Source organism: Alexandromys fortis, unplaced genomic scaffold (genome assembly GCF_014885135.2).
Source record: "Alexandromys fortis isolate MF-2015 unplaced genomic scaffold, M_Fortis_MF-2015_v1.1 scaffold_3, whole genome shotgun sequence".
NCBI classification, from domain to species: Eukaryota; Metazoa; Chordata; class Mammalia; order Rodentia; family Cricetidae; genus Alexandromys; species Alexandromys fortis.
In genome coordinates this window covers 16339229-16364025 of record NW_026067909.1, presented here as the reverse complement: position 1 = coordinate 16364025, position 24797 = coordinate 16339229, and the positions used below count along the sequence as shown (strand labels likewise).

Here is a 24797-nt window from a genome sequence, read left to right as displayed (position 1 = left end):
TGGCGGTGGGCAAGTTTATTCCACTTCATGCAGACACTGACCCACTCGCTCAAGGATCTTAAAAATACACTGACCCACATGACATCTGTCCCCCACCTCCCCATGAGACACCAAGTGGGGTCTGCGGGTCCAAAAGCCTCCATCCTCATTCTGGAACAAGGCAGCAGTGTGGGCCCAGGTAGCAGGGAGGAGCAGCGTTCTTTCTCCCCAGACGAAAGTGCACAGACAGGGCAGAGGCCCCAAAGCCGCGAGGCCCCGCTCTCACAGCCAATTGGCAACAGGCAGGCTGGGCAGGAATCCTTCACAGTGGCCTAGCTGTGGGTCACAGCAATCAGGAAACCAGGGAGCTGGTGGCACCACTGTGGCTGGCTGGACAGGTGAGCATGATGGGACAGTGGGTAGATCTTAGGTGCCTGCAGTCAGTCCTGGGTCTCCTCCAAGCGCCACTTGAGAGTGTGGTCCTTGTGGGCATCCGGCAGGATCTGGTTCCGCATGCCCCCAAGCACGTTGGATGTGGCCTCTGTTGCTAGGATTATTGGTTTCACCACTGTTGGGGGCAGCTGTCGGATCACGCCCCCCACGGCACCCGTCAGTCCCTTCTGCTCATGGCCCCTTGATGCCACATCACAGATGGTCTGGGCCGTATCCAGGATGCCCTGTGGAGGTCAGAGGTCAGTGAGAGAGTGGGGATGGGGCAGCTGGGCGTGGGACTAGGGTGGTTCTCACCTCTCGGACAGCGTCATAAGCCTTGGCCATGCCCTCCCGGAGGTCAGCAGGTTGTTGACCTCTGCGCAGTTTCCGTGAAGACCGCTTGTCTTGTAGGGAGCGGGAGATGGGAGATGCCGGGGACAGGATGTCATACACTGTCTCAGCTGTAGCCTGAGGACACCAGAGTTGGAGGATGACAGATGGCCTGGCTGGCCAGGCTGGGACCAGACCTCCTTCAGCGTAACTGTTCCCTGTCGTACCAGCCTACTTCCTCGCCTGCCTTTTCCCATCTCCTATCTCAGAAGACTTACGATTTCATTTTATTATTCATTGTTTTTATTTATGTATGGTACTGTGGGAATGCAGTGCCCCTAGAAGCCAGAAGGCCCAGGATCCTTTGGAGGAACTGAACTCAGGTCCTCTGCAAGAGCAGCAAGCAGCCTTAACCACCAAGCCATCTCTCCAGCTCTTCAAAAGGCTTCCTTAATTTAAAGGGACATTAGCAAAACCTTTCTGGGGCTGGCAAGATGGTTCCAAAGGTCAAGGCATTTACTTTGAGGTGACATGAATTCAACCCCCAACCTCAGAGATCCACACAGTAGAGAGAATTGATTCCCCAAAATTGTCTGACCTTCAAAAAACAAGCTAGGGTACACACATAGAGAGTGAGTAAATTCAAAAGGGAAAAAAACTTTTTAGGCTTGGTGGGATAGTTCAGTGGTCAAGGTCCTTGCTGCTGGAGAAAACTTTCCTGGGGCCTCGCATCCAGGCAGCGCACGGGTGAGACCTGCCTGAGCTGTCTAGTTTTCCAATTAGAGGGCAGCCCCTGTACAGTCTGATCCTAAAAGTCATCAAAACATGCCCACTGCCCAACCCACCTTCTGCCCACCCACCTCCTGTGTTCTGTCCACTTCCAGCCTTTCCCAACCAAAAGAACTAACTTCTCCACTGCAGAGTGTGGAACCCTGCCCTTCCCTGTCTGGGCCCAGCTCAAAGGTCTCCTGATGCAGTGTGCCACATGCCCGCAGGCTCACCCAGTCCCACCCTGGAGCTCAATCACTACCGGACAACCAGGGCTTTGCTGTGGTGATGATGGGGTGCGCTCTGGGGCCCAGTACAGCCCAGAACCTGGATGAACAGAGCTAGTTTCTGCAGCTGCCCCTGTGCAGTCATCTCTCGCATAGAAATGTGGGCTCTGAGAGCCGAGAACAGACTTTTGGTCCCACCCCCGGGAGCCACCATGAAACACCATGTCATGTGCCCAGCCTTTTCAACTGTGAGGAAAGAACCAGGAGCCTGGGGATGAGGGTGTCCCTTTCCTGTCCAGTCCTGCACTCACCTGGATGGCCTGGACCAGCCGGTTGCTCAGTTCCAGAGCAGCAGAGGCTGTGGATGACCCAAAGGAGGCAGCCCCACGCTGCAGCCCCCGAATGAGGCGCCCATCTTTCCTGTACTGTTCAATGGGGAGCCACAGGAGATCCCGGAACCCTTGGACTGTATGTAGGACAGGATTATCAGAGAGAGATGCCAAGACTGCCCTGGCCTCTCTTCCCTGCACAAGGACCCTTACCTCTTTCCCAAACCAGTTTCTTTTTCCCTTTTAAAAGACAGAATACTGTTAGGTAGCTTCCCCTGGTCTGGCCTAGCCTAGTCCCCATTCAGGATGTTCTTAAACTAAGAAGCAATCCTCCTGCCTTTGCCTCCCCAGGATTACAGGGGTATGACACAGTTCCTCACATCCAAGTGCAATTTCAAGACTTCTTAGGCTTGACATTACCTGCCTGTGTCCCAGCATGGGCTACATGAGATTACGTTCAAAAAATAAAATAGGGTACCAGTGCTCTTTAACCCCAGCACTTGGAAGACAGAGGCAGGGGGACCTCTGTAGGGTTACATAGTGAGACTCTGCCTCAAAAACCAAATATACCAAAGATAAATAAACCAAAGATAAAACAGGAGGACCAGCAAGATGGTTCAGCAGGCTGGGCTGTGGAGGCATATGCCTTTAAAATCCCAGCACTAGGGAGGCAGAGGCAGATGGATCTCTGTGAGTTTGAGCCCAGCCTTGTCTACATAAGCTAGTTTCAGGACAGGTTCAATAGCTAGAGAAACCCTGTCTTGAACCACCCATGGCCCCAAAAAGGAAGGAAGGAAGGAAGGAAGGAAGGAAGGGAGGGAGGGAGGGAGGGAGGGAGGGCTGGCTGGCTGGCTCAGCAGGTAGAGGTCCTTGCCACCAGGTCTGCTGACCCGAGGACAACATCCAGGACTCCAAGGGTAGAAGGAACTGTCCCCTGACCTTTGTATGTGCTCTGTGGCAGGTGGCATGCATGCAACAACCCACAACCCCCCCCCCCACTAAATACATGGGATTGTTTGAAAAGTGTCGTCTTCCCTTGAAACCCCCTCCCATGTTGGGGAGTTTTCCTTACTTCCCTTCATCTCTGTTTATTCTGTGAAAAGTACACAAAGCACAGTTCTCAGAGCCAGATACTCACAGAGCTGCACAACTGAGTGCATGGGGCCCACACCGCCCAGCAGGCCAGGCAGCTGATTCTTGCGGATGTCCTGCAGCCATTCATTGAGGGCATAGCCCAGCACCTTGTCCACACCCAGGAGACTGGAAGGGAGAGGCAACAGGGACAAGGTTGGGGCAAGCCACACACTGATAGCTCAGGGACAAGTGTGGCTGGGTACCTCTAAGACAAGAGCTGCGAGCACCCCCGGCTGCCCCAGAGTCTTACCCAGCAGTGTGGAGCAACAACAGCCTACTACAAAGGAGAAACTAAGGCCTGAGTAAAGATTTGGCCAAGGCCATACAATGCATGAGAAACAGCAGAGGAAGGCTGTGGCACCCCCCAAGAGGAGCTAGGGCTCACCCATGCTGGCAGAGGAGGAAGGCTGTGGCCCCCCAGGGGGAGCTGGGGCTTACCCATGCCGGCAGCAGAGCCGCTTGAGCTTCAGCTCGGAGCAGTTGAGCTGGGCCAGGCCGATGAGGAGCCCTGTGAAAGTGCCCTGTTGGGAGCGGGGACAGGGGTGTGGTTATGTTTTGGGATACATACTGAGAATCTTGGCCCCAGACCCTGGACCTACATACAGCGAGTGGCTCACACATCCTGCCTGATGGCATCACTCACCACTTGGTCCACGGTGACATGCTTGCCGTGGTAATCCAGGCAGATGGGCACCTCAGATGTGAAGCGGAACTCCCTAGAAGGGGAAGAGGGGAAAGGAGAATCTCTGCTCACTGACCTGCTCACTGACCTGGTTGGCAGACATCCTGGCCCAGAGCCCTCTTTCCTACCTGAAGTAGATGGGTTGTGGGTCAGAGGAGCTGTGGCCACTGCCTGGAGCCTCTTGGGGGCTGCTTGTTGTCTCTGTGCCCTCAGACTGCCCTTCGTGGGGGCTGCTGGGCCGGCTGTGGGTTTCTCGGTGAGCTGGAGGAAAAGAGGTCACAGACTCAGGATGGAACTGGGGATGGTTGGGGCAGCCAGAATCTAGACTCCCCTCCTTGGCCTGGTCCCTCACCCTCAGCTGAAGTGTCCCCTGGGACCATGGGGTTGATGCCAGCTGCTAGACTGGTGAAAAAGTCCTTGAGGAAGAAGAGGGCATCCTGTAGGAAGAATTCTGGGTCAGATTCAGGACCTGGAGATGGGGAGGGGGTCATGCCGGGCTCTGCCCTTTTCACTACTCACCTGGTCTACATTGAGCCTTAGAGGCATCATGGAGACCCGAAGACAACACTCTGGCCCTCCCAGGCTGCTGGTGGGAGCCACATGCAGTGCCTTGATGGTAAGCTGATGGCGGAGGAGAAACTAAGTCTCTACTGCGCTTTGGGAACTCCATTCCCAGCTGCCTCCCCCATGCTGTTCCTGCCACTGAGGCTGGGCTGCTTTGTCCTCTGGACACACAGCACCTTCAGGAGGTCTATGGAAAAGGCTGCCCGCATCCAGGCACGCTCACCATGTTAGAATGTGTGCGCCTAGGCAGCCGCTCACTCGTGTGCAGATGAAGGAACTTGTTGATCTTAGAGGTGGCCAGCCGGTCTCTGATCTCCAGCTCTTGAACAATGAGCACTTGTCGGGACAGTGGCCGCTCTTCCAGCTCCTGGCCAGGGTTCCCCCCTGGGGCTGGCTCTTCTGGGTATACTTCATGTTGGAAGCTCACCTGTGGGTGGATGAGGCCTGAGTTGGGTCCTGCGGCCCAAGATGGGGGTCTGGCTGAGGCCCCATCCTGACCCTACCTCAGGCCCATACTTGGCTAACACTACTGCACTCCTGGCCCAACCTGGCCACACAGAACTTGACCAGCCCAAATCCCTCCAACCTCTCCAACCTCTCCAAAGCCTTTGTTGTACTTCAAGTGTGCAGGCCCATCTTGTCAGACATTGCTGAGGCCCATTCTGTCCCTCACTGGTCTCTAAATGCCTTCCTTCTACCAGGAAGGCTCCACCCTCTCTAAGCCAGTCTCCACACCAGGGGTGTGTGCTCTACTTCCTGTCCTGGGGGCCTTGATATCCCCTCCACACCTGTCCTTGTTGTTGCTCACTGTATGGTTGAGCCCAGGCCTAATTCATCATCTCCAAACTTCTGTTACAGAGGGTTTTATTCTTTCTGGCTGCTTCGGCTCCCACCCGGTCTTCGAGTTACTGCCGGAATGCTCTTCCCTGAACCCTCCCAGCTACTAACATTGCCATGCTTGCTCAACACCAAACGGGCTGCTCTAAAAAACTTGGAATCCCCTGGCCATTAATCCCAGCACCCAGGAGGCAGAGACAGGAGGAGCTCTGTGAGTTCAAGGCCAGCCTGGTTTATAGAGCGAATTCCAGGACAGGCTCCCAAAAGCTACAAAGAAAAATCCTGTCTCAAAAGACAAAACAAAACAAAACAAACAAAAGGAACCCCTTAACACCCTTTTGGGCTCAAGTCCTTTGGACCTTTCTCTTTCTCATATGACCTGTGGCTTTTGCTATCCAACCCACCCTCTGCAACCCATCATCACCCGCCACTGCCCTGCTCTAGTTGACAAGGCCTCTCTCTCCCCAGAGCCTCACTTCTGTGCTCACCCCTCACTCAGCCTCGCACTCACTTTGCTGAGCTGGATCTCCATGAGGACCTGGTGCTGCCGTCCGACACCGCCTTGGGTCCGCCAGGAGTTCTGGGGCCGGTTGGGACCAGAGGAGCGGGAAGGAGAGACCCTGGGGCCTGTGAAGCCAACTCTTGCTCTGAGAAAAGACACATGGGGACAAGTTAACTCTAACTCTAAGGAAACATCTGCTCTCCTCGACCTCAGCACAGGCCTTTTAGCCTAGGAGAAGAGACCCTCAGGCAAGGAAAAAACTCAAGTTCAGGGTAGAGAGGCACATGAAGCTTGAGGTTGCCAACTAGGCTATACCCAGATCCCAATGCCACCAACTGCCACCCACAGGCCTCTAACCTGTAAGTGGGGTGAAGGCCAAAGTCTCTACCCCCATAGAGGTGCCAGATGAAGGAGACCTCCCGGAGGACCACACGGCTGCTAGGCACTGGGAAGTGAGCAGGTGCCCGCAGGAGGTCCGTGCTTCCTAGCGGCTGGGAGAAGTGTCCATCCTGCACAACGATGGGGCCCGGGTGCAGCTGCGTCACAATGGGCTCTCCATCTCGGGGCTGCCGGGAAATAGCCAAGTAAAGATGTGTGACAAAGAGGTGGCCAACCCCAGCACCTGCCTTTTTTGTCTCTCTCTCTTCCTCCTCCTGGACTACCAGCCAGTGCCTGTGTTGGCTCCTCTTGGCCCTGTCACCTGGACCCTCAATGAGCTTGGATATTCCGTTAGCCCACGTAGTTACACGGTACTCCCATCTGCCAACTGGCCCTCTTCTTCCTCTATCCCCTGTCTGAGTAGGACACTGTGTCTCCTCTTCTGGACTTCTACCTGTTCCTTCAAGCCCAGAGCCAAGGCTGCTTCCTGGCTGTTTCTCCTACCTATGAGTTCTTCTATCAGTACTGAGCAACTACCTGAGCATCCAGAATCCCCATCCCAACACACACCGCAATGCCAAGGCCAGGGGCATCAAGGATGCAGAACTCATCACTGTCCAGGGTGTCCCCATCCCCTTCCTCTTCTCTGTCATGCTCCTTTGTCTTATAACAGGACTCCACAGTATGAGAAGTGCCCCCAGGAGGAGACGAAGGGGCCTGGGCCCCACTCCGTTCACCGGGGAACAGATAGACGGAGACAGGAGAGGCCTGAGGAAGGGGGCCACCTATGGGAGAAAGTGGCCAGTGTGAGGAGATGCAGCTGAGGGACCTGAGGGTCTGGTGTCCCTAGAGCACCCTCACCTACCTGATGACTGGGCCAGCTCCTGCAGGCTGCGCCGCTCAGTGTCCAGAAGGGCATCAGTTAGGTCTCGCTGGTTGATGAGGGCTGTCTCCACGGGAGGGCAGGAGGGCAGGGAGGCAGGGCTCTCTGAGAGCTGGGCAGGAGAGGGAAGAGGCACGAGTGAGCACCAGGAGGGGTAGCTCCAGGTATCCTCCAATCCAGGCCTGTGTTTGTATAAAGAGAGTGGCCTGGCCGAGCTCTGGTAGCCTATGTGGCCAGGCCTCACCTGTACCTTCTGGCCAGCGATCTCCGTGGGGCTGGGGGGCCGGGGTGGGGGGTGCAGATCACCAGAGCTGGTTACGTACTGGAGCAGGTTGACCAGCAGGGCACAGGAGTCGGCACAGCTGTGCACGTGCACCACATTGTTGGAGCAGCGCAGCTCAAACAGTGGCTGGCTCTGTGGGTGGTGGGCCATGGCATTGGCACAGGAGCCACCACATGCCAGGCTCCCACCCCACAGGAGCAAGGAGGACCTTTTCTTGTTTGGTCAGCCGACAACTGATGGGGGAACCCATGTCCCAGGGTACCTGGTACCCGCCCACCCCTGCCCCTGACTACAGCCTAATTATACATCTTCACCATGAAGATGAGAAAAACTGGAACCCACAGTGGCTGTCACCCTGGGTCCCACCTCTGCCCTGCCTGCAAGTGCCCTCTGGTGCCCCCAGTGAGTTGGAAGGACACTCACAGTGTTCCCTGGAGGAACACTGGTGGTAGCCTGGCAAGGCAGGGGCATGCACTGTGACCCTCTTGAGGCTCCCGTGACCTCTGGTGCCAGTCACTTACCAGCCTGCCCTCGGTGCTCCCCTTCCAGGTCTTGATTACAAGCTCTAGGAGGTCAATATCCAGGACACAGACGTAATCTGAGGCAGAGGGCAGAAGGTTCTCATGGTCTCTGTCCACCCTGTCTCGCACTACCCACCACGATTGTGTCCAGTACGGTTGTGGGCATGGGTGTGTAAACATGAATGTATGTGTAGCTGAGTACAGATCAGCAGCTGGGTGACATCTGGCTGCTCTGAGTGTGGCAGGGGATTGTCCCTCAGTGTTGGGGAGCCCACCCCAGGCCCTGCCCACCTCGCCGCAGATCCAGGGTCTCCACCTCACACTTGTCGGACAGGTACAAAGCGGAGTCGTCAAGGATGAACCTGGTGGGGAACAGGGCTGAGAGGGGCCCAGGAGCCACTGCAGGGGGCAGCCCAGTGGTAAATGGGCAGAGGGGTAGGTAGGAGGGGTCCTGGAGGTGACGGGCAAAGAGGTCCAAGCGACTAAGAAGCTAGTGACGGGACCTTGACAGCCTCAGCACTGTCCCTTGACAGTCACCGGGGACCTGGGAAGACCCTGCAGGTTCTTACTCTTTTTTTTTTTTTTTTTTTTGGTTTTTTGAGACAGGGTTTCTCTGTAGCTTTGGAGCCTGTCCTGGAACTAGCTCTTGTAGACCAGGCTGGCCTCGAACTCACAGAGATTCACCTACCTCTGCCTCCCGAGTGCTGGGACTAAAGGCGTGCGCCACCACCGCCCAGCCAGGTTCTTACTCTTACGGGACTTCAGACACTCACTTTCTAATTTTGCATTGGACTTAGAGACTTCCCAGTGTGGAGGGTTTCCCTTTCCCCACCCCCCTACAGCATTATCTGTCTATCCATCTAGTATATCTTAAACATAGGACCTGACCCACGTTGAGTACATGGTCTAACCTGAGGTACACATCTTTCTAGTTTTTGAGACAGTCTCACTAAGTTGTCCAGGCAGGACTGGGATCATACACCTTGTCCACCAATACCAAAATTTCATTTTTTTTTTTTTTTTGAGAGAGGGGGCTTGTGTCTGAGCCTATGCCTTCCTCCTTGCTACCTTCCTGCTGGGATCACAGGCTTGTGCCACCATACCCACCTAGCACATTTTTTTAAACTGTGTAGGCTGGTGATGTAGCTCCTGGTAGCGTAAGCATGAGGCCCTGGGTTAAACTACCATTACCACTAAAACAAAACTTTTGTTTGCGGGGAGGAGTTGTCAAGACAAGGTTTCTCTGTGTAACAGCCCTAGTTGTCCTGGAACTCTCTCCATAGAACAGGCTCTGCCTCTAGAGTACTGGGATTAAAGGCATATGCCACCACTGCCCAGCTAAAATAAAAGTTTCAAAACATGTTTTTTAATCTAAAATTTCCCAGGAGGCATTCTACTATAGGTCTAGGTCTTTCCTTCCTTCTGGTGCTTGTGGAGCTGCACCCCATGCAGGGCTGCACTTGGCTATGTTCTGTTCCAGCTCTCTATTCTTTTGTATACTTTTTACAACTGCCAGAAGAGATTACAAATCCAGGACACTGCGGTTCAAGTCTGATTTTGGATAGAAGAACAAACAACTCACATTCCTGAGGATATGTGAGAATATGGGACACCATCACTCCAAATACAGACAGATGGCTCCAAGAGGCCCTGGGCACACGGGCAGCAGCAAGTCAGCACCGCCCATCTGGGTGTGGGGGGACCAGGTCTGGGGTAGCGTGCATACCTGAGCAGGAAGGTAGAGGTGTCCATGACAATGTTGCTGGAGAGGGTGAAGGTCTCAGCGGTGATGAGGACTCGCACAGGGAGGTAGAGAGGCCTGAGGGGCAAACACAGGCTGAAGCGGTTCCTTCCAATTGGAGGCTGGCCCCGACCCTACATCCCCAGCCCCCCAGCCCGGGTACCTGTAGTCCACAGCACAGGAGAATAGGTGTGTGTGCAGAACAGTGATGACCGTTGGGGGCATGTAGCCCAGCACAGGATCATCCAGTACATCCAAGAAGTCCAACAGCTACACAGGCAAGGGAGAGGGGCGGGTTGACAAAGAGGACAAAGTGACCTCTTCCTCTAATGCTGGTCTGGCACTCTGCCCATTGCCCACCAGCTGTCCACCATAGCCTTGGTCAGGAGCGCTCTGACCAAGGTAAGCTCCAGTCCAGTATTTTTCTTTTCTTTTTTCTACTTTTGCTTTGTTTTGAGACAGGGTTTCTCTGTGTAACAGCTCTGACTGTCCAGGAACTCACTCTGTAGACCAGGCTGGCCTTGGACTCACTGAGATCCGCCTGCCTCTGCCTCCCTGCACCACCACCACTCAGCCAGGCTGTATTTTTCACACTGGCCTCTTTAGTAATGTTTGACTGCTTGCTCAATCAGAAGTCCAGCGTCACAGGGCCATGTAACTTCCCAGGCACCTTTGCTCACCTGGGAGTGCCAGCTCTGCTCAGGTGGAGCCATGTAGTGGCGCAGAGTGGCTTTGTGCAGCCTTATTGTCACCAAAAACTCCTGGGGAAGGAGGTGCAGTCGGTCAGTCAGGAGGGACGGTGGGCGCCAAGCTCCAGCATGCACCAAGGAGGCAGTTGCCCAAGTCAAGCGGGCAGTGGGCAACAGAAGAATCCTCACCTTGACATTCTTCTGGGGGTCCAGGTGGATTCGGACAGCTGCAGACAGCATGGGGGGGCCCTGACCCTTGCGGCCCAAGGCTCCCCGCTCAGTCACCCCTTCCTCTGATGGGTAGATGGTGGGAGCCAGCTGAGCTGGAGGAGCAAAGCTGGGGACTTCCAGGTGAGTGGGCAGCAGGTAGTCCTCAATGGTCGCTGAGGAGGAATCCTGTGAGTCCTGATGAGGCTGCTGACCACCCTGCTCACAGCCCACAGCCCTGAAAGCTCCCTCCCCAAGCCTGATATATACTCAAGTGGCCCCCAAACCTTGATGGTAGAGTGTTGCCTTTTCAGCTTCCAGGCAGAAGTAGCCAAGCCCTGGTTGGCCACGGTACTGGGTGACACTGAAGATGGTGCCCTGCTCCACGTCTAGAACCAGTTCCCCGTGAGTGACATCCAGCCGCTTCCCTGTCTCATCCTGCAGATGTGCACATGTGTCACTGCTGCGCCCAGCACTGCTAACACCCAGAGACAGCGGCCTCGTGGGGTCCTAGCCCGAGGCAGCTCCAGTTCCTCCCAGACTTGACTGAGTCTACGCCATGTGCTGCTGGCTGGAGGGACTCTCATGCCTGACATGGAGAAAGGCTGGGAAGTGGCTGACAGCCGTGAGGGTTGAAGGGTGATTTGGGTGGGCAGGCAGACTGTGGCAATGGGTGCTGCCAGCCCTCTAAGCTTTCTACTGTCTCGGTTCCTAATGTGATGTTGGCAGGCTTGTCTGGCTGGACAAGAGGAACTCACCTTAGCGTCACAGAGCGCAGTGATCCGGCCCTTCAGCACTGTCACCAGTGTGGAGAAGGTACTCTGGGCCTGACGATGGGAAGACTCAGGGGCAGGAGTCTGGGGGGCACCTGATGCCATCGAGAAGAACTGGGTGTCCTCTTCATCCGAGTCTGAGTCTGAGTGAACAAGTTGGCGGGGTGGGAAGAGGTAGTAGAGGGCTGGCCCCGCCCCGCCCGTACCTGGACTCCTCCTTCCCGCCTAGCCTAGCCAGCACTCCTCTCATACCCAGCTTGAAGGCCGACTTGCACATCTTGAAGCCCACCGAGCCAGGTGGCCGAGCAGCAGTAGTGGCCGTGGGCAGCAGGTCTGCAGGCTCCCACATGAGCAGGTCATTGTTGATCCTGGTGTGGAGCAGTGACAGCGGGGGTCAGAGAGGACGGGGCCTTGAGCCTAGCCCAGCCCAGCCTACCCCATGTCTCCACCTGTTGTAGATGCTTTCATAGACCTCCTTGCTGGGCAGGAAGATGTGGGCACTAGGCATGATCACGTCCAGGGTACAGCGAGACATTGCCAACGTCCGGCTCTGGAATGTCCTCATCTCCTCGGGATCTCCAGGGATCACCATCTAGACAGGAGAGGAAAGTCAATCAGGAGACCTGCCTGGGTCTGTGTCTGGCTTCAGAACTGGAGATTCTGGCATCCAGCCAGCCATTCATCTATCCACTGGTGCCCTTTTTTCCTGGGGTGGGGGATGTTCATCTGGACACAGTGCCTAAGCATTCCAAGACTTCATGAATCTCTGTAATCCTCATAATCGCCTTCAACACAGCAACTCCAGAGAAGGAAACACAGGCCGCCAGAGAGCAGACTTAAGAACCCAGGTGGTCTTTCCCCATGCTCTTCACTGCCTTACACTTGGCATCAGTACCCATCAACTCAGAAGAGGATTCTGAGGCTCAAGAGCACACTGGTGTTAGATGGCTGAAGTGGCCAGGGTCCTGATCTTGGTGGCTGAAGGGCCGGCTACTCCTGGTGCCCCCCTCCCTACCCCTGGGCAGGGTGGGTGCTTCAGAGTCCCTTGTGACCCAGAACAGGAGATGCTCTCCTCAGCAGTGATCCACAAGTGGCACCCACAGCGGAGAGTCAGGGAGCCTCACCTCCTCGGTTTCGTACATGGTCCTCTTGGAGGAGAAGGGTGAGGGCTCAGGCTGTCGAAGCTCACACGGACTCTCGGTAGACAGCTCTAGGTCCCGGCCTTTCTCAGAGGCTGTCTCCCAGTGTATGCCACTGGACTGGGGGTTCAGGGTCACCACTACCCTGCCAGGACACAGACCTGTTAGTGACCTGCCACAACACCAATAGATCCCTCCTCTCCAGTTGCCCCACCCAGCACCCTACTTACTGAGGTAGGAAGTACTTGGCCCCAGTACTCCTGGGGTCCAGAGCTTTGGAGACTCGCAGGCAGGGGACAGGTGGCTTTTCTCCATCTTCGTAGATTCCTGAAGGGGACAGAGAGCACAGGGTCTCACTGCTGAGATCTTTTCTTTGTAATAATTTATTAGCTTTTATTTCATTTGCATTGGTATTTTCCCTGCATGTATGTCTATGTGAGGTATCAGATCTTGGAGTTAAGAGACAGTTGCCAGCTGCCATGTGGGTACTGGGAATTGAACCATAGTCCTCTGGAAGAGCGGTTAGTGCTCTTAACCACTGAGCCTGATGACTCTTTTCTTTTCCTTCCCATTGCTGGGTCAACTCAGTGTCCCTGGGATAAAGGGTCTTCTTGGTCAATGCTGGGGTTTGCTTTAACTGTAACCTGGACCCTCTTTAATCTCAAACCCAGCTCTCCAAGAGTCCCAGGCCTCTGTTCCAGCTGTACCTGAACACACTTACCTTGCAGGTCTGAGCAGGTCAGTTCCAGGCGGGTAGGAGCTGGGGGGCCAGGCCCACTGTTGAGTTCTGAGCAGAAATGGGGCTCACTCAGCTCCAATCGCAACTGCTCAGCCCGCACAGACCGGCCGGCCCAGGGATCCTGCTTAGGCCGTAGGTCTGGGATGGGGAAGCGTAGCCTCAGGGTGGCCCGGGGTGCAGAGAGTCGAAACACTGTCTGCTGCTCAGTGGCCTGTGGGGGCTCTGTCTGTGGGAGGGCTGGGGTCAGAGCTGTCACAGGGAATTTCAGTGCCTACTCCCCCCACCCGCAGTGCAAAACCAGCAGGCAGCTCACTAGTAGGCCAGTGGGTGGCTCAGGGGGTGTGGTGGTTTGACGTAGCAAGGCAGCAAGTCGGTCCAGGGACCCCAGCTCCACGTCAGCTTGGAAGTCGGCTAGGTCTAGTGATAGCTCTGAGTGGCAATGGCAGGCAACAGAACGCCGGGACCGGCTCTAGTTAGGGGTAAGGACTGTGGTGAGTGAGGTCAGGGTAGGAAGGGGCTCCCACAAACAAAAAAAAAAAAACAGAGGTTTCCCAATGGTGAGAGGGGAGCTGGGGCAGGAGTCATAGCAGGGACAGAGGGGCTTTAAACCCCCACAGGACCACTGTGCTGCCTTTTGAGACAGGACCTCATTAAGTTGACTGGGTTGGCTTTGAACTCAATCTGTCGCTCAGCTCTCAGGCAGGCCCAACTGATCATCTTCCTGCCTCAGCTCCCCAAATGATGGGGCTGTATGCCTGTGCCATTACCCCATCCTTCTGGCTTATACAACACAAGTACTCAGAGGTTCAACAAAGGCTGGGAAGGGGAAATCAGACCACAGTAATAGCAGGATCAGAACAAGGACAGACACACAAGGGCCCTGGAGAGGGAAGCTTGGCTGGGGCTGCAGCGGTTACCTTGAGCACCCGGCGCAGGGTCTGTGTGTGACGCAGGTGGGCACAGGGTCGAGAGGAGGCTCGAGAGTCCGAGTGACTGGGGAAGCTCAGGATCTACAGGGGGACACACAAGGTAAACAAGGCCAGGCTTCCCTGAAGCCCCTGACCCCAGCCCCTCCTCTGCCCTCACCTCTGTGTACTCTGGCTCTGAGGTGGCTCTGGGCCACAGGCACTCCAGCACCTCCAGCTGCCCAAAGTGCACGTCAGTGCTGCTTGTCCTCCAACCGTGGCCGCCAGCAGCCCGCAGCTCCCAGGACAGCTGCACAGCTGTGCCTGTTAGTCTGTGGGCAAGAATACAAGCTTCAGGGGGAGCTGTGGGCTCTGGGAGTTCCCCGCAGGTTCCTTCCTCAGGCTGTGGTGTGTACCGGACGTGACTGCAAGGGCAGGCCCTTTGGAAGCGTGGCCGGAGGTGGTGGAAGTCTCGGGAGCCGAAGGGGCCATCTTTGGCAGCATCGAACTCAGCAAAAAAGTGAGTGTTGAGGTCCGGTGGTCCTGAAGACGGGGCGGCTGTCTGAAGCAAGGTCAGGGTCACACCTCCCAGGGTCATCTTCAGCAGCGAATCAGGGCGCATGGTGTCAGCAAGAGGAGTTGGAGTCGGGGTTGGCTTGCCTGGGGGAAGAGAGGCTTCAATAGGGGCTCCTGGGAATCTTAAATGGAGTCACTGGTGGCCACTGAGTAGAGGGTTGGAGAAACCCTGGCTAGGCCTGGCATGGTGGCACACACCTTTAATCTCAGCACTCAGAAGGAAGAGTCAGGCGGCCAGGTGGATCTCTGTGAATTTAAGTTCAGCCTGGCCTGTATAGGGAATTCTAGGCCAGTCAGGGCTACATAAGTGAGACCTTGTCTAGGAGAAGGAGGAGGAAGAGGAAGAAAGAAACTGGCTAAACTGGACAGTGGGGGCCAAATCACACGTGTCTGGAAGGGGTGACACCTAATTCCTCTTGTATGGCAGGCCCTCTGACCAGGCTCAGTCTAGTCCTCTAAAGGCGCTAGAAGGATCACTGGATGTGATAACACACCTATCCCAGTCTTTGACCTACACACTTACCTACTCACTAAAACATCCAGCCTGATCTGCACTATGCCCCTTTATAGAAAGGGGAACTGAGTCTAAAGAGCTGGAGTTCCCGGCCCTGAGTTCGCTTCCCAGCAACCACATGGTGGCTCACAGCCATCTATAATAAGATCTGATATCCTTTTCTGGCACGCAAACAGAATGTTCATACATCAAACACAAACTAAATAAATTTAAAAGAAAGGAACAAAGAAAGAAAGAAATCTAGATTGTGCACATTGCCTTAGCAGCTTCCACCGAGTTAGGAGCGTGGAGAACCCCACTGCTGGTGGTCTACAGGCATCAGAGACCTCCTGCATCATCTGACACCCTGCCACCCCAATGCTCCTTCCACCCTATCTTGACCCTGGAATAAGTGCCTAAGGGGTCGACTTACCACCTGAGTGGGCTGGGGTAGAGGGCCGGTGGAAGGCCATGTTACTGTGAACAGAGGAGCCCAGGTCTACGCTGTACATGGAGAGCTCAGAGACAGCCGAGGTCACACTGCTCGTGAGGCCAGCCATGGAGAAGAAGAGGTCTGGGGGCGAGGTGAGGAGCAGTCAGGAGTAGATAAGCAGGGCCCCCTAGTTCTTGCATGGACATAAACTGCCCCTTCAATCTGCAAGGGCTTGGTACCCACCAGTACTGTCCAAACTGAGGGGGTTGGTGATGGGGTGTAGGCTGAGGGACTCCGCTACAGCACCCGCCTGCAGCTGCTGGTTCAGATCCTGCTCAATGAGCCACAGGTCTTCAGCACCCAGTGGGCGGCTCTTGTTTAGCTTGTCAGTCAGGCCTCCTGGGTCTATAGGAAAGATGTTTCAAAATAGCCTACATGGTTACCCCTAGCTCACCCCACCTGCCACCCAGCGCCCAGCAGCCTCACCTGCAAGGTTGATGGCACCGAGTAGTTCTTGAAGCTGCTGGAGCTGGCATGGGGTCAAGAGCAGGTGCAGGGAGCCCAGCTGTCCCGATACCTCCAACTGAGGACCAAGTGGACAGCCGTGAAGCCCTTAAATGTCACCTAGCCCAAGAACAGCAATCCACCTACCCATACCCCGGGACACGAGATACTAGTTGTAATGTAAAACTTGCTATCAAGCAGCTGCACAGACTTGGCCAACCTGACCTTTCAGAGTCTCTGCTTTTTCAATTGCCAAGAAGATAGCAATGTCATTCCCCGCTCCCCCCAGTCCTCACTGCAAGAACTGAAATTAAGCCAGGCAGTGGTAGCACACAGTCTTTAATCTTAGCACTCAGGAGGCAGAGGCAGGTGTATCTCTGAGTTCGAGACCAGCCTGGTCTAGGACAGCCAGGGCTACACATAAAAACCATGCCTCAGAAAACAAACAAACAAACAACAACAACAAAAAGAAAATAAAAAAAGAACTGAAGGACTGGAGAGATGGCTCAGAGGTTAAGAGCACTGGCTGCTCTTCCAGAGGTCCTGAGTTCAATTCCGAGCAACCCATGGTGGCTCACAGCCATCTGTAATGAGGTCTGGTGCCCTCTTCTGGCCAGCAAGCATGCATACAGACAGAACATTGTATACATAATAAATAAACAAATTTAAAGAAAGAAATAAGAAAGAAGTGGAATTAATCTGTAGTCTAGGCTGGACCTGAACCTGGCAGCCTTCTGTCATGCTCCCAAATGTTGGGATTACAGGTATGAACGGCTATACCTGGTTCCTCCTGTTTCTAGCTAGGGGCCAGTCAATCAGTTCAGCACTTCTGGGAATGAGTCGAGGATAGGGCAAACTCTCAAGGCCTAGGACTCACCTTGGGGCCCGGGAAGGCCTCGTTCTGCTTCAGCTTCACTATCAGCTCCATGTACCCTGTGCAGCTACCAATCTGCAAAGGGGGCTTTGGCGGGTCCAGCTGGGAGGGCAGCTCCTCAAAGTGCAGGCGGACCCCTGTCAGCTGCAGGAGCTTGTGCAGGAAGGCAGGAGGCTGGTGCACGTCCACAGGGGGAGCCTGGCTCGGGTCCCGCACTGCCTCATCACAGTACTCCAGTCTGCAGAGCCAAGGGTCTGGCCTCGTCTAGACATCCCAGGCCAGAAGCTCCCTCTTTAAAACTGTCCTAAGGGCATAGAACTGAGGAGCCTGGCTTCCATCTTGGAAACTCAACTAGCCTTGGCTTCTCTGAGTGTCAGGGTCCTTGGACTCACAGGGCCTATACCTGCTGGCCCTAGATACCAGTGTAGGCTCTCAGCAGGGCCCACTTACGACTCTCACCAACCCTGCCCTATCCTAGGAGGCTGGCTAGGATTGAGGGCAGAGGCATTTGTCTTCCCTCCTTACCTCTGCACCCGGACCTCCACAGCCACGCCACGCTCCACGCCACGCTCCACGTGGCCCACTGAATGCTCCACCCTCACCACAGTGTCCAAAAAGGTCACCTTGATCCTCCGAAGCACTGTGGAAGAGTGTCTAGAGTTAGGCAGTACAGGGGGCAGCAAGGTGGAGCTCATGCTGCTGTCTAGAGCCCCGGTCCTGTAGACTGTGGCGGGTCCAAGAACAGACTAGATAGAGCAGGGGCCTGCTCACCAGTCTCAATGGTCTGTGCGAACATTTCCAGTCCCTCCAGGGGCTGTGGTGGTTCTGAGGGTTCAGGCAGCCCTTCACGCAGGCATTCCTGGGCCAGCTGTAGGCTCGTGGTCATGCAGGAGGCCCAGGTCTGAGAGTCTGTAGCCCCTGGTCCTGTGGGAAGGAACAGGGACTCGGGCAGACCTGGGTCATCCCCAGCAGCTTCCCATCCTTGGTCTTGCTCTGCCCTCACCTGGTCCCTGGCGGGGTTGCAGGATAAGCTGGAGGCCTGACACACACACAGTGCAGTGGTCAGTGAGGAGTGCAGACCAGGGGACAGCCACCTCAATGGAACTCACGAAACCTTCCACCAGTTCCAGCGGCGACTCCATCGATCTCAGAACCTCGTTCACAGACTGGGCAAGAGGCAGGTTAAATCAGCTCCCTGAAACTCCAGACATGGCTGGCTACCCGCCACAGTCCTGCACAGCCATTGTCTTGGAGAAGTCCTAGGCACCATCATCCTTCTATATGCTCTTTACAAGGCCTTCCCTCTGGCTCCGACCTGTTTTCATCTCACCTTCAAACTGCTCAACCCTTTGGACCAGTTAAAAAGTTTCCTTCTCTGTTAGGTTCAAAACTTCATTTACTGCCGGGTGTGGTAGCTGGCATGCCTTTAATCCCAGCACACAGGCAGGCGTAGGTGAATCTTCTAGATCTAAGCCAGCCTGGTCTACAGTTGGTTGAGTGCTTGTCTAATGTGCACTAAGTCCTGGCTCCCATCTCCAGCAGAGCGAAACTGGATGTGCTGAGCCTCAACCTGTAATTCTAGCACTCAGGAAGCAGAGGCTGGAAGATCAGACTGGCCATTTTGAGCTCGAGGCCAGCCTGAGCCACATAATACTCTGAGCACCTTCTATGTGACAACCAGAGGCTGCAGGAGTAGGTAATAAATGCCTTTACCTCCCAGTCTGGCTAAGTCAGCCAGGGTCTCAGAATGCCAAGCACCAGGAAGGGTGAGTACAGCCTGCACCTAACCCAGCAGGGCACACCTGGGATGGGGCAGTTGAAGAGGGAAGAGGAAGCTGCCGGGCAGAGGGAATAGGATGGTGGCCTAGGATAGGCACAAGAACAAGTGGAAGGACCTAGTCAAGGGGGCAGCGGGCAACCCAGGCTCATCCCAGGCAAGCAAAGAGTTCAAGGGTATAAAGTTCAGAAGAGGGATTGACCTGAGGCCACACGGGCCCTGAGTCCTAGACCCACAGTAGAGCATCCCTGCCAACCTGGGAGCTCCTAAGACAGAGGACAGAAATGTCTGTGCTGGGGTTGCATCCCTGCCAACTGGGGAACTCCTAAGGGCATGAGTCACTGGCCTTCTCCCTATGACCCCAGGTGCTCTGGGTGGTACCAGAGAGGGCCTCAGTAAACACCTGCTGGGCCCATGAATAAACAAACAGAGTCAGAGCCAGGAGGCAAGAGGAGACTGACTCAAAATTTCTCCTCCGTGGATGGGGAAACTGAGGCCTAGGCTTAGTGACTCCAGGTAAAATGGAAACTGAGACTGGGAGCCAGGCCTTGCTTCCCACCTCCACTTAGCCCGGGGCATGTGGTCTCTTTGAAGGGGTCAAGGGAAGTGAAATGCCCGTGCTGTCAGGGGAGGCCAGAAAACAGCCAATGCCATCGATTCCCCAAGAAAGGAGCATTAGAGAGATGCTGGGATCTCTTGCAGGGCAGCCTAAGAGGCTAAAGTAACAGGCTGGAGGCCTCCTAGACCAGGCCACTAAGAGATGCCACCAACTCTACAACTCAGTATTTGTTCTCAAGGTGTGGCCCACCTCTAGGTCTTTCTGAGTGGAGCTACAAACCCAAAGGCCAGCTTTTAAAAAAAAAAAAAAAAAGCGCTTCCACATGCCCATTCTACTGCTCTGGAGCTGGAGGGATGACCCCATACCAGTAAAAACTGGAGCCTCTAATTGGTGGCTCTTGGCTACTCCCCAGTCATCCTAGCCGTGACTCAGTGTCACCTCCAGCCTCCAGCCCCTGATTCCACACCTTAGGTCTCAGACCTTCTAAGCTTCAGCTTCCAGAATCTCACCCCACCCCTACCCCCACACCCATCCTACCCGAAGGGAGACCTCAACACCTTTCCTGGAGGGCTGGCCTCCAGGCAGAGATGCCAGGAATCAAATCCCTCCCAAACCCAAGCTAGGTTCCTCCCACTCTCCCAAAAGCAGGAAGTAGAGAGCAGCAGCAGTCACACGAGGTGTGGATCAACACAGCAGGCAGTGACGCTGTTGTTGACATCCACATCCGGGGGTGATCGCCACTCTTTATGCCCAGGATCATAGGGGTCAGGAGGTCAGAACATTTTCTACAGGTGCCCCTGGCAGGGCTCTCAATATCCTCCAAAGCCTCCCCTGACTAACTACCTCAATTCCAGCTCTGTCACAAGGAGCAACCCAGTCTCTTGGCTCCCCTCCTTAACTCTCGGGAATCCTCTTTCCCAACCAGCTCCCCCTAACTCCATATGATAATGGTGGCATTCTCTCGGCAAGTGACATCCATTCCCCAGCTTGTTTCTCCCCTTGAGGGGCGAAGACAGAGACTCCTGTCCTAGTTCCTGGTTAAAAAGTGAAGGGCCAGCCGGGGGCCTGGCGGAGACGGTGGGGACCACTGGCCTCTCCAAACACAGTGCCTGTCCTCCAGCCCAAACCTTCCGCGAAGCGTCTCCGGTGGTCGTGCTCCCTCCCTTCACACCATCCGGGCGGTGCAGTGCCTCCTCACCCAGGTCTCCAGGTGAATATCCCGCAGGGCAACGCTGCCCTTGTACAGATCCAGGCTGAGTTGGTCTAGGCTGAGGTGCTCCTGAAAGAAGTGACCCAAGTAGTGCTGTAGCAGGTAGCGGCAGACACGCTCTTTCACACAGTTTGACCATGGCAACAGCCATCGTGACATCTCGGGAACCGCCGGGCCCAGGCCGCTTCCTCTAGCCGCCAGCCGGCGACCTCCGTCAGGCTGCGTTGTTCACTAGAGCCCCTGGTTCGCCCCGCCGCTTCTCTCAGCGCCAGGCCGCGCCCCCGGACGCCCAGCCACGCCCCCACGCTCAATGCCATTGGTCATTGTAAAGGGTGAGGCCTGCTGATTGGCCGCAGGAGGCGGAGCCTCGAGGAGCGAAAAAAAGGACCGAGTTCCCTGCGAGATAAAGTGCTCCCAAGGGTAGTTTACGCTTGCGCGTAAATTCTGCGTAGGAGGACCTTTAACCTCCAAGCTACGAGCTGCGGGAAGGCTGTAACCGAAAGGCGACGGTCAGGCCGGGGGGGGGGGGGGGGGGGGGGGGGGGGGGGGAGTGCGCATGTGCAGATTTGTCCACCTTCTTTAGGAGATTGGGAAGAATTTAAAGGAACACTGATCCTTCTAACTTTGTAGACCGCAGATTAGAGGAGTAAAGTCAGTGCGAATTCTGCAGCGCTCATTTGAGCAACAAATACACATTTGCAGTTTGTAAAACTTTTTTTAACCACTTATCTCATTCAGTCTTATTAGCAACCTCCCTAAAGAGGAACTATTATTGTTTCCACTTTTTGTTTCTCTGTTTATTGAAACAAGGTTTCTTTGTGTAGTTGGCTGTCCTGGAAGTGTGGGGCTAGCCTCGAACTTAAATATTTGCCTGCCTCTGACTCCCGAAAACTGGGATTAAAGGCGTGTGCCACCACGCCCCCGCCCCCTCAGCAGGTCCCAAAAAATTATTTTTCCAAAGTCTGGCATTTAGATAAAAGAGTCAGCATCCCCTCAAGGACTTAGGAGAGTTCCTACCTGCTGAAAGGAGTCATTCTCCTCATCTCTGGCAACGGGCGAGTGGCTTCCAGTAACACAGGCCACGGTGCCTATTAGCATATCAATCTCTAAACTGGCCTCCGGGCACCCGCAGTCCCCACTCACAAGTACGCGTTACTTTACGGAGTCTTCCTTGCTGACCTACCCTGTCCCTTGAACCTCTCCAGCCTAGGGGCTTTGCTTCCTTTCCCCCAGCTTCGGATTCTTAGATCTCTTCCATTTTGACCACAGGCTCTCTTGGTTCTCTTTGCCCTCTTGGTTCTCTCTCCTCCCCTCCCCTCTCTTCCCCCCCCCCCATCTTTCTTTCTCTCGGCCAAGTTCATTCTCCTCTCCCTGCTCCGGCCTCTTCCAGACTCCTCTGACTGTTCTCTTCCTCTTATCTACAATAAAAACTTTCTCCTCAACCGTATTTTGAAGTCATCACGTCCTCACTGTCATTCAATTTGCTATTGTTCCATTTTTAGGACTAGAAAATAGAATTGAAGGTTGCTTAGCCCACCACCAGGAAGATCCCCCCCCCCTTTTACAAAAGGAATGCACAGCAAGAGATTAAAGGACCTTCCCTTCTGTGGTCCTTAGGGCCCTCTCTGAAATAATGGCTTTCCATATCTCTAATCCTAAAATCAATAATCCAACTTCCCCCAAAGCAGGGTTCTACTGTTTTCTATAGCCTGGAAGCTAAAAATGACTTCGAGGCTTTTCTGTCCTTTTTTTGAGAATGGTCTCACTGTAGATTATTGGCTGGTATGGAGATTACCATACAGATGAGGCTGGCCTCAAACTTGTGGTGATCTTCCTGCCTCTTTGGGGATTTCTGTTCTTAAATGGTTGGGGAGAAATGGAAGAATAACATGGGAAAACAGGTCTCTCAAAATCACTCCGGTGTTCATACATTATTAGTGGACACAGGCTAGTTCACTTGGTAAATACAATCGAGGGCCGCTCTCCTGATACAGTGGCAGACAGAGCTCAGGAATTGAGATCGAGACGTTGGCCGGGCGATGGTGGCGCACACCTTTAATCCCAACACTCGGGAGGCAGAGGCAGGCGGATCTCTGTGAGTTCGAGACCATCCTGGTCTACAGAGCTAGTTCCAGGAAAGGCTCTAAAGCCACAGAGAAACCCTGTCTCGAAAAACCAAAAAAACAAAAACAAAACCCTAAAATGTTTATTTTTTAATCATTTAGAGACAAAGTTTAGCCACTTTTCTTCTATGGAGTTGGTCCCCAAACCTTTTCCATAATGGCAGATTAAAGAACACCCATGAGTAACTGGGATTCTATTTTAGCTTTGCTAGTTTGACTCTCAGTTTGGAGAAGTCTGGCGTGGGAAATCCTGTCTCAAGAAAGGGTTGTGGGATGTGAAACGTGACCTGCAGAAGTCCCTCAGTTGGTCCAGTTTTTGCCCTTCCTGGGTTCGCTCCCAAATGTAACAAAACTGCGTGTGGTGATCTGTGCCTACAATTCCAGAGTCCAGGAGGTGAAGGCGGAGAATCAGGTATTCAAGGCCATCCTCTGCTAGACCACCTCCAGGCTAGACTAGGCGTGGGCAGAGACTTCAGGACCTCTGTGAGTTCAAGGCCAGTCTTAGTGAATTACAGAACAACCAAAGATACACAGAAAAACAAAAACCAAATCAGGCGATGGTGGTGTACGCCTTTAATCCCAGCACTCTGCAGAGCCAGAACAGGCTTCAAAGCTACACAGAGAAACCCTGTCTCGAAAATCAAAACAAAAAATAGAAAAAAACTGAGTATGCACCTCTAATCCTTGCACTAGGCAGGCGGAAGCAGGCGGATCTCTCTGAAATGGACGCCACCCTGCTCTGTAGAGCAAGTTCCAGGATGCAGCTGCATAGAGAAATCCAGTCTTGAAAAAAAAATAAAACAACAACAAAAAATGAACAAATTTCCTTGAAGCAAGCATGAGCAAAAATCCTTGCCAGTGACAGACCTGGCTTCCTCTTAGCTCTTGGTGGCCTCGGCAAATCATCACTCTCTTGAGAGAGGGAGCTCACTGTTAAGGGTGGTCTCAAAGTAGACGAGGTTGGCCTTGAACTCCTAATCCTCTGCTGTGCTGTGTGTGCTGGTAGTTCAGGCGTGTGCCCCCCCCCCGGCGGTTCTGTTTTATTTTACTCATTATTTTATTCGTGTTGCTTTTTTTTTGTTTTGTTCTGTTTTGTTGTTGTTTGTTTGTTTTTAGTACAGGACGTCGAGCTCAGGTCCTTGAGCTAAGCAAACACTCCCACTGAGCTATGCCCCCCCCCTTCCTTATGTTCACTTCTCTCCACCTTTCTGTTAGAGCGGCAGCTTTCCATTCTTTAAGTGGAAAGGGCTTCACAGAGTCTCCAAGAGAACTGGGGAACTCTGTAGAGGCCCCACTCAAAGAGACAGATTAATGGGGACAGCTATTATGAAAATATCTGTGGTGTGACTCAGAAGATCTATGTGTCCTTCACAGGCTTGAGCAGCCCCACACTCATCGAATGTTTATTTAACAAACGATACGAACGGAACAGGTGGACAAAATCAGGGTTAGGAATGGCGTTCAATTGGTAGAGCACTTGTTTAGTGAGCATGCAAGAAGTTCTGGGTTCAAACCTCATTGTTACATGATTTGGGCATACTGATGCTAGTTTGTAATTCCAGCCCTGAGAGGTAGAGGCAGAAGGGTCAGAAATTCAAGGTCATCCACTCTCTGCAACAAGAATAGGCTACCTGAGACCATTTCTTGGGGGGAAAAATTAACACCTGCAATCCCAGCAACTGGGAGAGAAAGGCAAAAGGATGGTTGTAAATTCAAGACCAGCCTGGGCTAAATAGCTCTAGGTAAGCCTGGGCTATAGAGTGAAAAAATCCCATACTGGTTGTCCAATGCCTTTGATCCCAGAATTTGGGAGGCGGAGGCAAGTGGTACTCTGTGAAGGCTGGCCTGGATTACACCAAGAGTTCCCGGAAAACCAAGGCTAAGTAGAGATACCCTATCTTAAACAAACAAACAAACAAACAAACAAACAAGTTGGCTGTGTCCAGGACACCTTTAATCCCAGCACTCTAGGAGCAGAAACAGATAGATCTCAGTGAGTTTGAGGCCAGCCTGGTCTACAAAGTGAGTTCCAGGACAGTCAGGTCTGTTACACAGAGAAAAACCAGAAAAATAAGCAAACAAATAAGTTGTAAAGAATGGCCAAAATGTAAAAGGATCACCCACAAAATCTAAGCAGTGAATTCCAAGACAGCTGGGACAACACAGACACAGCACAACTAGAGAGATGTGCCGGGTGGTGGTGGTG

The 24797-nt window shown here is 54.0% G+C and overlaps 1 protein-coding gene across 2 annotated transcripts; it reads right to left on the bottom strand.

Moving 5' to 3' along the window:
* Positions 1-20726, bottom strand: Atg2a (autophagy related 2A). 2 transcript variants are annotated; one of them, XM_050136624.1, is made up of 40 exons: positions 20457-20726; positions 17926-18088; positions 17694-17846; positions 17448-17562; positions 16926-17160; positions 16031-16127; positions 15788-15949; positions 15545-15685; positions 14459-14702; positions 14224-14374; positions 14055-14147; positions 13451-13606; positions 13120-13363; positions 12629-12725; positions 12384-12543; positions 11709-11851; positions 11512-11627; positions 11245-11402; positions 10774-10924; positions 10469-10662; positions 10271-10351; positions 9754-9860; positions 9576-9668; positions 8141-8211; positions 7850-7926; positions 7290-7460; positions 7028-7157; positions 6733-6947; positions 6142-6350; positions 5794-5929; positions 4669-4872; positions 4401-4502; positions 4234-4318; positions 4010-4142; positions 3843-3915; positions 3638-3720; positions 3204-3325; positions 2048-2202; positions 727-879; positions 1-656 (listed from the first exon to the last, which is right to left on the bottom strand). In XM_050136624.1, the coding sequence occupies exons 1-40, from the start codon at positions 20625-20627 to the stop codon at positions 420-422; spliced, it is 5781 nt and encodes a 1926-aa protein (XP_049992581.1). In that variant the 5' UTR covers positions 20628-20726; the 3' UTR covers positions 1-419. The 2 variants fall into 2 exon arrangements, with proteins under 2 accessions (XP_049992581.1, XP_049992582.1); XM_050136625.1 differs by having other exon boundaries at positions 7296-7460; positions 20457-20725.
* Positions 20727-24797: the final 4071 nt, after the last annotated feature.

Coding starts and splice junctions, on each gene's coding strand:
- Atg2a (XM_050136624.1), bottom strand. CDS start 20,627: ATGTCACGATGGCTGTTGCCATGGTCAAACTGTGTGAAAGAGCGTGTC. Junction 15,686..15,787: donor CCTCAGTTTGGACAGTACTG/GTGGGTACCAAG, acceptor CCTCGCCCCCAG/ACCTCTTCTTCTCCATGGCT. Junction 10,352..10,468: donor ACCCCCAGAAGAATGTCAAG/GTGAGGATTCTT, acceptor CTCCTTCCCCAG/GAGTTTTTGGTGACAATAAG.